Source organism: Solanum stenotomum, chromosome 6 (assembly GCF_019186545.1).
Source record: "Solanum stenotomum isolate F172 chromosome 6, ASM1918654v1, whole genome shotgun sequence".
Lineage (NCBI taxonomy): Eukaryota > Viridiplantae > Streptophyta > Magnoliopsida > Solanales > Solanaceae > Solanum > Solanum stenotomum.
In genome coordinates, this window is record NC_064287.1 from 53,695,530 (window position 1) to 53,711,961 (window position 16,432).

Here is a 16,432-nt window from a genome sequence, read left to right on the forward strand (position 1 = left end):
AAAGAATTTTGATTTTCACCGGAACATAGTGATATGCGTGGAGTATTTTTCTATTTCATTCAATGAACCACTTAGTTCAAGTTTCGTTCACTAAGTAGTCAATGATTTAAAAGACACCATCATTGATGAATGTTGCTAGATTAATGTCTCAAAGTATTTTTAGATTTTTCAAAGATAAAATTTCTTGAAACAAGTGGAGGATTGTAAGAATTAGTGTTTCAATTAATTTTGAAACATGCAAAATCATCCGTTAAAAGTTTTGAAATATACAAAATACATGAATGTCAATTGTAACATTCATTTTTGTTTTAATTCTATGTTATAGGTTTTTTGGACGATACTTTTTGTTTAAATTGATGAACCTATAATAAATACAATCTAATTAAAAGTCTTTTCTTGCAAAAATTCTGTCCTATAAATTGAGTTTCTTTTGTATGTAAAGACAATCACTCAAAAAACTACTTTTCCTTAGAAAAACATTTGAGAGACATTAATCAAAAGGTGAAATAATACAACCAAACACTATTTACCCATTGAGGCTTTCAAATTTTGACATATTCATCAAAAGTAGGATTGCCAGTAAATTTTGTCATTTTCTTCGCGATCCATCCAATGAACAACACCATTGACATTAATCTCGCCAAAATTATACCCATACAGGACACGGAATTTCACCTACATATCTCCATTCCACACCAACTCCAAGAGTATAAACCTCCAATTCCGATACTTTAGTATGATCCTGAACCTTTCTATTTATTAATGATCTCAATATTAATTTCCTTCCTTTCTGTTCATTCTTCATATGCATTTTTCTGTAATTGTATGTATATCAGATCAATTTTTGAAATTTCAATAAATCATGCCTTTTGAATTACCTTTTTTCTCGTTATGTCTTCCTATTTATCAGTCTTGGGTATGAGGCTAATTCCATGACTTAAGACAATGTCAATCTCGAGAAGACAGTGTCAATCACTTGCGTTACAAAATTGCAGAAACATCTTGTGCTCGAAGTCGTCTATGTTTACTCTGTTACTATTATTTTTACTGATAGGCCAACATTTTGTTCCTTAGTTCGTTCTATTCAGAAAAGTACATAGTGAATTGAACAAAAGGAATGCAAATCTGACATAAATTAAAAGCATCCATAAAACATTAAAAGTTGACAGGTCTTAAGCTAGATTACATGAGAACCATAGAAGAAACACATAATATCCACGAGGAAATAAGACTAATTAAATATCTACACTGTATCAAACTTCGGATGAGTGTATGAGACTTGAGAACTTTCCCCAATGACAGTCTTGACTGAGTAAAAACTTGGGATGTACCTAGTCGCTGCATATCCAAAGTACACTTTAACTTTCGTAAACTTCTTTTCTTTAGGGTTGTAAGAAACTACTTGCATGCCATGATCCTGTTGCATCAGTATTTCTCCATCTTTCCAAGTTGAGATTGGTATAAATCTATCACTACAAATATTTGGTTGAATAGTATCCTTCAAAATGCGAGTTTTAGTTCAAGATTCAGCTATTCCATACTCTTTCATCCCCCATATATCAATATACTCACTATTGTTACTATCACACAGACATAGACAATTCTCCAACTCTGCTAGCGTCAAATTGTAGGATGGAGGTATCAGACCACGCGGAGCTAACAGGGACTTCACCTCTTCTGTCAAACTGTTGAACGAGTAAATGCTGTCATTTTTTTCCGAATTCATCCAATGAACAAAACCATTGACGTTAGCATTACTAAATGATATCCATAGAGGTTCTGGAACCTCGCCCACATAGTTCCATTTTTCATCAACTCCAAGAGTACAAACCTCCAATTCTGTTGCTTTTAGACGTCCGTCAAACTTACCATATCCTAATCTCAATACTTTATACTGTCCAGAGGCTTCACTAAAGCAGAATGCATAAGCACCACACATTTTTTTCTCCTGTTTAGGTATTTTAACCTTGTAATACTCACGCAAAAGAGGTGTAAAGCGAATGGACTAGGCCATAATTCCAACCTTTCAAAAAACAAACGAACCCATTACACGAACCAATTAATATCATTCCGGTGAAGGGAGATGAAACATAGGGCTCAACGCAATGGTTCTCGTTAGGGGTTGAGAATCAATAACTTTGAGTTCCACAAAAAAATGGTTAAAGCCATTAACCGAAAGCAAAAGGCTGGGAAAAATTAGATGATGATCTTTTGTGATACATGTCAACAAATAATGGGTCGGAAGTTAAAAGACTATACCACAATTTACAAACCTCTTACAATAAAAAATGGACTTGATTGATAATCTCGAAAGAATTTCCAACATAATCTCCCTCGAAAGGTCCATGATTTCGGTGACATAAGAGATTGTTCTTTATTTGCAATCTCCCTTGAAAAGCATAGAGCTTCCGGGGTCCATGACTGTCACTTTCTTTGAACAAAAAGGTTGCGAGTTTTAACGATGTTCAGTTAGGCCTAATCTTCCAAGCAAAGCAGAGAGAGTTTTCCGGAAAAATAAAAGTGTTTAATGCTTTAGAAATCCCCAATTACATCCCTGTATAAATAGATTCCAAATAATCCCAAACCTATAACAAAAAGGTTCTCCCAATCCTAAAAGTATAATACATATTCCTTTTCTGAATCTATTAGGACAAAGGGTCAAGTAATAATCAACGCCTATTTTATTTCGAATATGTTTATGGTAATAATCCAATTTTATTTCGATATTGTATTCATTAAAACAAAGTTATTTATTATAAAGTGAAAGTACGTATTAATTAATTATAATATAATAACCTGGAGATAACCGTGTGTTTGAGGAATTAGATTTTGATTAGGAGAATAATAAATCAGAATACGCCTTAGATTATATATCATTCTTTATTCAATACTAGTTATGTATTATTTTTCGAAATTAATTTAATATTTTCCTTCTCTTTTTTTTTTTGTCTTCTCCATAGCCATAGCAATAACATGGAAGGCAAAAAACGCCCTCCCTCATCCTTGGAAGATACCCAAAGTAATCGAAAACGATGTCGAATTAGCACTACGACGAAGGAGGACGCGGTGGCGCATGGCTTTGTAGATGACATGGTGTTCGAGATATTAACATGGGTTGCAGCTAAGTCTCTAATGCGATTCAAATGTGTTTCTAAAGCTTGGAATAGTTTGATACTACATGATTTCAACTTTGTCAAGTTGCACATTGCTCGTTCTAGAGACCGTCCTCTAGCCACCCGCCTTTTATATGAAATAGGTTTAAAAACACCTCATATTCCCCAACACTACTTGAACGCTACAAGAAGGGTTACTTATAACCAATCACCACTTGAACTATTCCCTTTACAACTTGTGGGTTCTCGTAATTATTTTGATTATGGAAAGATTTTTATTTGCTCAAATCATTGCAATGGCCTTGTCTGTCTGTATAACGGTAAAGACAGTCAAGGTTTCTTGTATAACATCACAACAGGGGAAATAAAAGCTTTGCCATTCTCATTGGGATATACACGAACATGGGATCGTCCAGAATTGTATCTAGGCTATGATCCGGCCACAGAAAGATACAAATTGCTTCGCGATCGTATTTATTACAAGAAAAGGCCATGTATAAAGATTCTAACTCTAGGAACTAATAATTCATGGAGAAGAATATGTGAAAATAGCCCTGGTAAACTTAACAATTTGAGTTCTGGTCGTACCTTCGTCAATGGGGTACTTTATTGGGCTAATCCTAAGTTTAATTCTATCACCTATTTCAACTTAACAGAGGAGAAGTTTGGAACTCTTTCACCTCCAGAAAGAAGTCGAGTAAGCGAAATTCAAAGTGCATTGTGGGGAAAGTTGATTGTGTACCCGCGTGACCAACCTGAAAACTGCAATTTGGTGGTATACGACGAGGTAAACAAGGTTTTTACAAAATTTGATTCCGATCCGGATTTGATGAAGGAGAAATTTGTAGTTCTTGAAGCAGAAAACATTGAAAAAAGAAGAGAGAATGAAAAATATATTCTTGCAACATCAAGCCTGACCTCAACATATTTGGTGTTCGCCTATCATTTTTGGCCAAGATATGTTAGCAGGTTTGATGAAAACATTATTCCATTATCATTTATTATTGACGTTTAGTTTTAAGAATAGTAGACAATTTATATAAGTTTCAGAGTTTTTCAAGTATCTGTTAGTAAACAGAGTTTTGTTGATGTTAATGCCTTAAATCTGATTCATACAATATTTAGCTTGCAAAGAAACCCAACAGCATATACTACTATTACTGATTGAATATTTTATACTCCACGAAACATAATACTGTTTGACTGAAATAAGGGAAAAATGGCATGATATACTCTTTAACTTTGTTATTTAAAACCGATATATCTTTGTTATAAAAGTGTCTAAAATATGCTACCATTACAAAATGACTCATATATATTCTTACCGTTACAAAAGTGGCTAACATATACCCCTACAATTACAAAATTAAAAAAATAATCTTAAATTTATTTTTTATTTTTTAAAAAACATGTGTTTGATCTTTTTCTAAATAAATTATTTTTTGACTTTTTATTATTTTTTATTATTATTATCTTAGTTTTTTATAATAAAAAGAAATAAAAAGAAGGGGAAAGAATGATATATCCCTTAACTTTGTCTTTAGAGCTGATATATCCCTCGTTATAAAAGTGACTTATATATACCCCGCTGTTATACAAATGATGACTCACATATACCCTTTTCCTCTAATGAAAGTGAAAAAAATAGCTTTCATTTAACTTTATTTTTTTTTAAAAAAAATAATCCATATGGGGTATATTTATCCTCCTCTCACGTATTTTTTTTTTGTTTCAACGACTAATTTAAATTTATTATTTTGATGATCAAATTTATTCATGTTTCAATAATTTTCTTGTAAAATTTATTATAGATGTCCCAATTTTTTTTTTACAACTACAAAAACTAAATTACAATATTGCCGAAAAGTTGTAATTTTACTAGTCTATTATAATTTAGTTCTTATATCTGTAGAAAAAATATTTGGGACATCTATAGTAAAATTTTATAAGAAAATAAGTGGAAAAAAATAAATTTGAACATCAAAATAATAAATTTAAATTAGTGGATAAATAAAATTAGTCAAAAGAAAAAGTGTGAGAAGGATCAAATATACTCCTACATGTATTATTTTTTTTCAAAAAAGACATTAAAAAAATAATTTTAAATTATATTTTTCACGTTAGAGAAAAATGATATATGTGAGTCATTGTATAACAGTAGGAATATATATGAACCCATTTCATAGCGAGAAAAATATTAGCTCTATATAACAAAGTTAATGAGCATATCAAACCCTTTTCCCCTACAATAATGAATAGAGAGCTCTCTGGTTAGATTGAAAGCATGGCCAGCCACATTTCTATTCATTTCTCATAAGGAATTTTGCTTCAGAAGTGATTATATTTCATGATTTTTATTTGAAAATTCTTAAAGACTCAAAGTGAGTCATGCTGCACTTTGGTCTATTATGTCAATGATTTCCATAGCAGTAAAAGGTTAATTAAAATATTGAGCTTGAGTCCTGATGTATTATAATAATAAGATGTTGGGTTTAATTCCCACCGAATTATGCATTGCTTTTAATCTTGCATTTCATTTTAGAAAAGAAGAAAATTTAAATAATGTTATAAATTCACAAAAATAAAAAGAATTAGGAAATCAGAAATATTGGAAACTAAAACACTTATTACCGTTTTGATTATTCTCAAATTACTTTCTCAAGAAAATACTAAGTATAGTAAAGAACCTCAATAAAAAGAAGGGTAAATATGAAGAAAAGAAATAGGGCCAACAATTCTCTTAAACTTTGAAAAATTCACTTACTTTAAAGTTTAGACTATAAAAAAATCTCAATACACTTAATATGGAACTAGAGAAAATTAGGTTATACGTGTGCAATTCAAATACATTTCTACAACTCAACAAATCCAACTTTTTTAGATGTATTGGTAATAACTTCATTGAAGCAGTGACAATACTATAGTGGTGATAAGGGCAGAGCTAGAATATAGGAAAGTCGTCGAATACTATATGCTATGTCTAGTGGCTGGTGAATCCTACCCAATATTGAAATTGGATTGGATATTTCCTCGATTTCTATAAAGGGCTTAATGGCAATCAGACTCCTCTTCTTTGGAAGTCTAATTGTTAGGGAGACGTCGATTCATGAATTTTCTAGCTTACCTTTCCCTTCAACCAACCATTCTTTTAATTTCCAAAATATATATAATTCAGAATTATTTTAAGCACCTTATCACGAAAGTGACCAAGCAAGCCAATGATGATGATTTAAATTGGGAAAATTACATGGTTAAGCAAATATATATATACTAGTTAATTAGTCATCATAGCTATAGTTTTAGTTAATTACCACTCGCGACCAACATTCAGTGATAGTTACGTGGGTTGGAGTTTCGAGTTTGTATAATTGTATAATATAATTTGTATAACTTTTGTATAATGTAGTTTTGTGTAATATAATTTGTATAATTGTTTAAAGTTTAGGTGTTTGTGTTAGTATAAATTTGTTATTTCGCGTTTATACAAAAATAGCTCAATTATACAAGCATACCCACGAATTATACAACCTCACCCGCGAGTTATACAACCTGCGAATTATACAAACGAGACAGCTTAAACTATAGCTACAACCCATACATATGCAAACTATAGCTATGAAATATAATTAAATTTTTCTTGAAAACTTCCTATTTAAATTCAAACTTTATTCAAGCTAAAGTGAATCGCTCCATCTTCGAGAGCCCATCATTGAGATAATAGTAAAAAAATATCTTTTAAAACAAATAAAAGAATTAACAAATCAGTAAAAGAATATAATTTAATTAAATTGGGGTTGAGAGTATTTTTAAATCAAAAAGTAAGAGGAGGGGGTACATTTGAATGAAAAATCATCGTGAAGGGTATTTTTAGACTAAAAAGTAAAAGTAGGGTATTTTTGAGTCATTATTATAGATTAGGGGTATTTTTTTACTCGTTTCCCAAAATCAAAGGGTGAATTGGGAAAGAAAAAAAACAAAAAAAAAAACAGACTAACTACTTCTATATAACTAACTACTCGTTCGTCTTCTTCTTCATTCCTAAAGCATTCAACATTTGGTAATCTCTCACTTTCTTTTACAGTTTGAGTTCTGTTCACTTTTTGATTCAATTTTCACATTCCTTTTCTTCTGCAATTTACAGGTCGCATAGAAATTGAAGAAATGTCAGGTCAGCTTCTTTTTTGTTGTTGTTGTTGTTGTTGTTGTTGTTGCTGTTCTTTGCATTTTAGAATCTAACATTTCACCGAATTGGAGATAAAATGAAGTTCAAATGCGTTTGTGTTGTAATGTAGAGTTGAAGAACTTGAATAGGAGGAAGAATGAGCTGTTTATTTTCATTTTCGAATCTAAAATTTCATAGAAATTGGGGATAAAATGAAGTTCAAATGTGTTTGTGTTGTAAAGTAGAATTCAAAAACATGAACAGGAGGAAGAATGAGCTGTTTATTTGCATTTTCGAATCTAAACTTTCATAGAAATTGGGGATAAAATGAAGTTCAAATGTGTTTGTGTTGTAATGTAGAATTCAAAAACTTGAACAGGAGGAAAAATGAACTGTTTATTTGCTTTTTTGAATCTTAAATTTCATAGAAATCGGAGATGAATTGAAGTTCAAATGCGTTTGTGTTGCAATGTAGAATTTAAGAACTTGAACAGGAGGAAGAATGAGCAGTTTCTTTGCTTTTTCGAATCTTAAATTTCATAGAAATTGGAGATGAATTGAAGTTCAAATGCGTTTGTGTTGTAATGTAGAACTTAAGAACTTAAACAGGAGGAAGAATGATCTGTTTCTTTGCATTTTAATATCTTAAATTTCACCGAAATTGGAGACAAAATGAAGTTCAAATGCGTTAGTGTTGTAAATTAGAGTTAAAGAACTTGAAAAGGAGGATGAATGAGTTGTTTCTTTGCATTTTAGAATCTAAAATTTCATAGAAATCGGAGATAAATTGAAGTTCAAATGTGTTTGTGTTGTAATGTAGAATTTAAGAACTTGAACAGGAGGAAGAATGATCTGTTTCTTTGCTTTTTTGAATCTTAAATTTCACCGAAATTGGAGATGAATTGAAGTTCAAATGTGTTTCTGTTGCAATGTAGAATTTAAGAACTTAAACAGGAGGAAGAATGAGCTGTTTATTTGCATTTTCGAATCTAAAATTTCACCGAAATTGGGGATAAAATGAAGTTCAAATGCATTTGTGTTGTAATGTAGAGTTGAAGAACTTGAATAGGAGGAAGAATGAGCTGTTTATTTGCATTTTCGAATCTAAACTTTCATAGAAATTGGGGATAAAATGAAGTTCAAATGCATTTGTTTTGTAATGTAGAATTCAAAAACTTGAACAGGAGGAAAAATGAGTTGTTTCTTTGCTTTTTTGAATCTTAAATTATAGAAATCGGAGATGAATTGAAGTTCAAATGCATTTGTGCTGCAATGTAGAATTTAGGAACTTGAACAGGAGGAAGAATGATCTGTTTCTTTCCTTTTTTGAATCTTAAATTTCACCGAAATTGGAGATGAATTGAAGTTGAAATGTGTTTGTGTTGCAATGTAGAATTTAAGAACTTAAACAGGAGGAAGAATGATCTGTTTCTTTGCATTTTAGAATCTTAAATTTCATAGAAATTGGGGATAAAATGAAGTTCAAATGCGTTTGTGTTGTAAATTAGAGTTAAAGAACTTGAACAGGCTGGATTAGCCCCCAATATGCTAGAATTAGACCCCAGGAAAAAAAAAGGAAGCAGAACAATGTTGTTCACTGGTTAATTTTGCCACAGACAGTGAGTTAAACTTGAACTGAGTTAAGTGAAAAACATTAGTAATAGTATGCCCCTTAGTTAGAATCTTCAATTTCCCTCTACTTTAATCACCATCCTTGCACCTTTGTTCCTTTTGGGAACTAACATTAGAATCTTCAACTTGTACATTATAGGCAGTACTGTTTTTCCAGAGATGAAAGACATTTCCTCCTCAAGAAGAATTGAAAGAGCTTATGGTGAGATTATTCAATTGCTGGATGAAGTTGAGTTGGTATCACTAGAGTTCTATGAATGTGTCAACTTCGAAGACCCTATAGACTTTATGTATCGCATTTTGGATACTTACTGCTGCATTAACCCCGACACATTAAGGTAAAATCGTATAGCTAAAATCAATAGAGTCCAGTTATTTTCTTTTCAAATGACAATATTTTTGTTTTTTTGTAGAGATAAACATCAAATACTGAAAATAGAATCAGTGAGACAAGATATATCATTTGTGATAGGTGAACCTCTCTGGCAAAGGTTTAACCAAGTTATAGTAGGGAACGAAGAAGATGCTGAGTTCTATTCATTCGCTTGGAACAAAGTGTAAGTTTAATATTTTCTTTGTTTATTTTTTTGATACGAAATCTAATTTAATTTGCTTTTTGCAGGACATACTTTTTTTTTCCGAAAGAGGCGGAAAAGATGGTCATTTGCTTTCAAATGAGGGTCGACAAATCAAAATTGATATAGATGGTGATTTTACTGCCACTTTTTTGTGGTAAGTTTGTATCTAAGTACACAATTAAATCATTCCTAATTGTAAAGGATATATCAACAAACTGAAGAGTACTTTCTTTTATGTGGCAGGTATCAAGTTGTAGGATGGAGTTTTCAGACCATGCGGAGCTAACAGGGACTTCACCTCTTCTGTCCAAGGAGCTAACAGGGACTTCACCTCTTCTGTCCAACTGTTAAAGGAGTAATTGTTGTCATTTTTTCCCGAATTCATCCAATGAACAACACCATTGATGTTAGCCTTACTAAATCATACACATAGAGGTTCTGGAGCCTCACCCACATATCTCCATTTTTCATCAACTCCAAGAGTATAAACCTCCAATTCTGGTACTTTTGAATGTGGCAAAATTACTAACTGCTGATCTTAATACTTTATACTGTCTAGAGGCTTCACTAAAGCAGAATGCATAAGCAACACAAGTTCTTTTCTCCCGTTTAGGCAATTTAACCTTGAGATACTCACCCAAAAGAGGATTGCTAATGTAAACCGAATGATTTAAGTCATACATCCAACCTTTCAACGAACAAACAAACCCATTACATGAACCAATCAATCTCATGCGAGATGAAGGGAGATGAAACTTAGGGCTCAACACAGTGGTGCTCTTTAGGGGGTAAGGATCATCTGGTTTGAGTTCTAGAAGAAACTGCACATAGTTATCAATCGAAAGCAAAAGGCTGGGAAAATTAGATGATGTTCTTTTGTGATACATGTTAGAAAATAATGGGTCAGAAGTTAAAAGATTATACCACAGTTTACAAACTGTCTTACAACAAAAATGGACTTGATTGGTAATCTCGAAAGAATTTCCACCATAATCTCACTTGAAAGGTCCAAGATTATGGTGACATGAGAGATTGTTTATCCTTTGCAATCTCCATAGTTAATATTTTCTTTGTTTATTTTTTTGATACGAAATCTAATTTAATTTGTTTTTTGCAGGACATACTATTTTTTTCCAAAAGAGGCGGAAAAGATTATCATTTGCTTTCAAATGAGGGTTGACAAATCAATATTAATATAAATGGTGATTTTTCTGCCACTTTTTTTGGTAAGTGTGTATCTAAGTACACAATTAAATCATTCCTAATTGTAAAACATATAATATATCAACAAACTGAAGAGTACTTTCTTTTATGTGGCAGGTATCAATATGAAGCACAGACAACAATACAGCCTATTACTCACTTTTTGGTTCTTCTTTGTAATCATTTTTTTGGCCTTGGAGTTTTGACGTCTGTATTAGGTAGATATGGAAGTTGATTAAAATGGTAAAAGTATAGGTGTTATCAATTTTAAAGTAGAATCATGTCAATTTTGAACTCACTGTAGATGACGGCGAAGGAATGGCTGAGGTAGATATTGTTTCATCTTTCAATAGATGCAAGATTGAGGGAGGGTGACGAATGACGATACATATGAGCTTCTTAAAGTATAAGCCACAAGCATTTGTTCCTTCTCCTTTGACCTGTAAAACTAATGTCAGAAATAGTTCTTTTTTATATAAGTAGTTGTCAACCTTAGAACTACCCAATCTCTTAAACTAATTTGTTCTGTTCAGAGCTCAAGTTTTGTCCTTGAGCCACTTCTTTCCTTCCATTGACATCCAAGAAAGGTAGTTAATATCTATGTTTCTCGGACTCTCCAAAAATGTTGAATCACCCTTGTCGGATCTTCCAAAAATATACTATATTTGGAGGAACCGACACACAACATCATCATTTTTAAAGGGTATGAGCGACATACGTTATTATCTATTTGTCTCATGACCTCTTTGTAGAAAAACATACCGTCTGAGTTAGGCCTTAGGTTCATTTTGTGTTCTCCACGAACACGAGGAGAGACAGATAGAGAGAGAGAACATATGACTGAAATATCTGAGTTGCAAATGCTTATGTATGTTGATATACAGAAGTCAAAAACGTCCGGTAACACCTGAAATACTTGATAACCTCTGTCCTCAAAAAAGTTTAAAACAGTAAGTTTATCATAGTGGAGTTTCCTTTTCAAGTGTTTTTGCTTCTTATAGTACTTACTTTTATAATGAACCACTATCACCACCACTCTCCACTTCTATTTGTCTAAATGCTTGTGCTAATATGTCGAAAACAGGTCTGATCATGGGGCCTGTCTTTTGCTGAGCTCAATTTACTGAGACCACTCGCTGCATATACTATTCTCCGCAATGTTGAAAATGAAAATAAATAAAGTAAATGTTCGTAGTGCTGCTTTCGTTTTCTCTACTCCCTCCCCCACACTAAATTATTTCGTGTTCCCTTTCCTGTTAAGAATTTTGCTGATCACATCATTTGATTGTTCTAATGATTTTGTTATATCATGGGGCTACTGTTGATTTCATGTTCAAGTGAATCTTATCCGAACGTTTACTTTTTTTCTTTGTTTTTTTTTACCCCTCCCTGGATCCTCCCTTGGTGACTCGAACTCACAACCTTAGGGTAGAGTTGGAGCCGTGAGGGATGCTTACCATCCGAGTAACTCCCTCTTGTCTTATAGAATTACGCGAGGATTAAGGAGTCTATGCATAAAAACATATTGTCTTACATTTAGATATGAAATAAAGACTCATTTGGCATTCATGTAAAAAACAAACAAACATGAAGAAAAGTAAACAGACAAAACACCTCTCTCTCTGTCTCTCTTTTCAGTGAAGCAAATTTGTTGAATGAGTGATGGATAGGTTCGACGATTCAGCCTTGAGATGAGCAGTGGTGCAAGGAACATCTTCGAGGTCACATAAATCAGGGAAAGGACTATTAAACTGGAGATCAGTAAGCATCTGACGAAGGTCTGAAGTTTCTTCCTTTAACTGTGAATTCTCTTGAAGGACTTTGTCATGACATTCCGAGACATGATTTAGTTTATCAATCAAATTATGATTCTCCGTTCTAAGACGAAGAACTTGTGACCATAACTCATCAAGTTGTCTTTGTTTCCTCATCCTTGATCTTCTTGCTGATTCTCGATTAGATATCATCCTCCTCTTCTTTCTCTCGTCGATGATCTTAAGTTGTTGCTCATCCGTTTCATCAGAGGTAGAGTTACTACTGATGCAAGAAGGTAATAGATTATTGAAGTCGTTAACAGGATAGTTTGGTAGAATATTAGTTAAGTATCTACTAAAGTGGAGTGATGGTGAACTGTTTTGCATGAAATTGAAGTCAAGAGGCAGAAGTGAAGGATTTTCAGAAGAAAAATAGTGAGTTGCTGCAGTTTCTGATGGAATCATAGTTAAGTAATTGTATGTTTGCTTTGAAGAAATTTTTGTTTTTGTAGATAAAGTTGAGATTGTAGGAGAACATTGGTTGAGTAATGAGGGGGTTTTATAGGAGAAGAGTGGGTCAAGATTCAGGGGAAGCTTACATAAGCAGAAAAACAGAACATCAATTTAGGAAGCACATTGAAAAAAGGCGTTAGACGCGTGGTGTGTGGTGAGTGGTATGTGTTACTACTACTATGTTGCTCGGATTCTCCAAAAATGTCTTTGGTTGTACTCTATGGTGAGTGGCATGTGTTATTACTACCATGTTGCTCGGATTCTCCAAAAATGTCTCTGGTTGTATTCTGTGGTGAGTGGCATGTGTTAGTGTTACTACTAATATGTTGCTCGGATTCTCCAAAAATGTCTCTAGTTGTATGTTGTGGTGAGTGGCATGTGTTACTACTATTATGTTGTTTGGATTCTCCAAAAATGTCTCTGGTTGTACGTTGGATCCTCTAGAAGTATGCATTTTTGGAGGATCTGACATGAGAATGAGTGAGGGACTTTTTGTAGGGGGTCGATATAGTCTTTTTACTTACATGATCAACTCTATATACTTGTATATTAGTTAGTTCGTTTGCTTTAAGACTACTACCTACTCGAACTATTACTAGCTATTAACCACGGTTAAACATAATCAAAGGAATGGGAGGAAAGATCTATAAGTAGAGACTTGTTTATTTGTTGTATTTTTGGAGGATCCGAGCAACATATAAGCAATAACTTTGATTGGTTCCATGATGAATCGATATATGATGTATATGCATGTGTCCCATTCCGTACATGCATGTCATGAAATTTCTAGCATTATGTAACTGTTCAGACTCTTTAAAAATGTTGTTACATCTCTGTTGAATTTTCCTGAAATACATTTCTTTCAAAGGATTTGATATACAGTAGTATCAAACAATACTTTTGAAAAGTCCGAACATAAGTTGAAAGTCAATCTGATAAGAAGAGAGTATCCAATTTGAGAACAATTATCTTTTGGTGGATGACGAAATCTAGGTTAATTTATTAAGTTGGAAACTATTTAAAAACATGTTAATGATGATTTATTTATTTTATTTTTAAAAAAATAATGATGAGTCGAAATCCACTTAAATTGAGGTTAAAGGGACCCATAGAGAAGAATTGTAATTGTCCATATTGTTTACTTTAACATCTTACTACCTAAATGCTTGCGTATTACCTTTTTAATCAACTAGCCATTAGCTAAATAAATTGTCACAATACAACAAAACTTTATTGTTCATAAGCAAAAAGCTATTGAAATGAGAGACCTGATATCTGTGTTGGTCGAAGGTAGCAAGAATATTATAATTTAATCAAGGTGTGGTGCATAAGTTGACTCATATTTTATCGTTAAAAAAAGAATAAGATGAATTTACGCTAGCTGGCTGACTCATACACCACATATATTTTACTATAGGACTCTTATTAGTTGTGTTACTGAAATATTTTTAGTGGAAGGTAGCTCTAAAGTCTTGAAGCACCATAAACCTTTGTTTTCCTTCTTCTTTTTTTTGGATAATCAAGAAATTTCGAGGGTCAAGTACTCTTCTTCACTTAAATATCATATTTTTGTTTACGTCAGAATTCAAACTTATGACGTGAGTTGAATTTCATATATCATATGTTGTGCTCTTACTACTGAATCAAAGTCTTATAAGGTTTTCTCAAGCTTTATGGTTTGCTTTCCTTTCTTTTATCTTCTTCTCTTTATACTATTTTAAACAATATATGAAGAGAGATAAAGGGAACTTTATTCCATATTATGAAAATCAATAAATATGATTACATGCTCCCAATGAATTACACACACATAATTAGTTTAGTTCAAATTAAGAGTTATTTGTCTCATGTTGAGATGATGAAATCCATCAATAGAAAACTATTTCTATATATATTGACCCATAAAGCAAATTAAAATGATTATAAGTAGAAGAATATTCTTATTGTAGCCATATGTCCTAGGCAAGTTATGTTCTTGAGTCTGAATACACTACAACAACTATGTTTCGTGTAATTTCACACGTGGGATCTGAGAAGAATAGGGTATAAGCTAACGTAATCCTTATCTCGTGAAAGTAAATTAACTGTTTCTGAAAGACCCTCGACTAGTATAATTCTTTATGATTACCAATATCTTTATTTGTCTTATATTTATTCCCTTTTTTTATTTCCATATGGACTTTGGATGTTAATGTCAGCCTATCAAAAAATATCTCATAATCAACCAATTCTTTTCTGAAATTGGAGAACTGTTCCCTTATCAGTTTAGTCATATGTTGAATTATTATTATTATTGAAGTACTCCAATTGTATGGTCAGGGACGGAGCTATAATATTAAGTATAAATTTGGACGAACTTGAAAAAATTTATTGACTCTATATTTGTTTGAAAAAATCATTAAATATGTATAAATATTTAATTGTAAATCAAATAACAAAAAATGAACGAACGGTAATGTAATTTCAATAATAAATTTAGAATTCATGATATTTGAATTCCAACTTCGCCTCTGTGTATGTTCACTTTGTTATTTTGTCAGACATCAACATGTTGGCAATGTAACTAGAAGAATACATGCACTTGAAAAGGCCACTTGAGAAACAGTATTATATCATCATTTTTTGAAATTTTGTTAAAACCAATACATATTATTCTTATTTAAATATAGTGAAAGTTCGATTTCAATCGCTATAAGTGTAGTGTCACTCACTTGAATATTGCATATTCATTTTTACTTGGTTGTCCTAATTCATGACAATTTCTCTTGGAGTCTTTCCAAACCATACATTTGCACTCAATTGCTTTTCTCCCTCCTTGACTCTCGAAATCATAATATGTTGATATACGATGTAAATCCAGATGATTAATGTATTGGCATAATGGCAAATTTAATCATGAATTTACGAGTTTGATATAATTCAGTGTTTTGAAATCGAACACTAAATATACATGCAAAAAACAAATATATATCAATAAAATTATATATACATGTTAATCATATTCCATGTCATATGTTAAGGAAATGAATCTTTGTGTTAATTCAACCCTGAAAGCTAGAGTTTGAGCCTTACGGAGAAGATTTTCCAATTATATAAGGAGATAATAATTCATTTCCTCAACTAATGCGGGAGCACTCCTCGACTGTTTTAAAATCGGACATTTGGAGCACACAAAGTATAACATGTATCCCAGTGTAACCAAGAGTAAAGATAGTTTTAGCTCTGATATCATATTAAGAAAATAAACATTATATATCTAACCTAATCTATAGTTTGTAAGGTGAAGATTATCAAGACCAATATAAGGAAACAACAGTTCTTTTTTCGCAACTAGTACGACACATTCTAACAAAGCGATATAAAAAAGTGGATTCATTCAACAGAAACATCTAGAGAATAATACACTCGTATAAGAATATATAAAATGGAAATACACATATATACATGTATCTACATATGTTAAATAGGGGGGTGGGG

At 32.2% G+C, this 16,432-nt stretch overlaps 2 protein-coding genes and 2 pseudogenes across 2 annotated transcripts; 1 reads left to right on the top strand and 3 right to left on the bottom strand.

Moving 5' to 3' along the window:
* Positions 1-1,243: 1,243 nt before the first annotated feature.
* LOC125866957 (F-box protein At3g07870-like) lies at positions 1,244-2,419 on the bottom strand (annotated as a pseudogene).
* Positions 2,420-2,973: 554 nt separating this feature from the next.
* LOC125868920 (putative F-box protein At1g32420) lies at positions 2,974-4,128 on the top strand. The gene has a single exon (XM_049549485.1). The coding sequence runs from the start codon at positions 2,974-2,976 to the stop codon at positions 4,126-4,128; it is 1,155 nt and encodes a 384-aa protein (XP_049405442.1).
* Positions 4,129-9,717: 5,589 nt separating this feature from the next.
* LOC125868921 (F-box protein At3g07870-like) overlaps positions 9,718-16,432 on the bottom strand; it is a 20,657-nt pseudogene continuing 13,942 nt past the window's right edge.
* Positions 12,217-12,979, bottom strand: LOC125866971 (basic leucine zipper 43-like). Its single transcript, XM_049547369.1, has one exon. It carries the CDS (start codon positions 12,905-12,907, stop codon positions 12,323-12,325), a length of 585 nt encoding a protein of 194 aa, XP_049403326.1. The 5' UTR covers positions 12,908-12,979; the 3' UTR covers positions 12,217-12,322.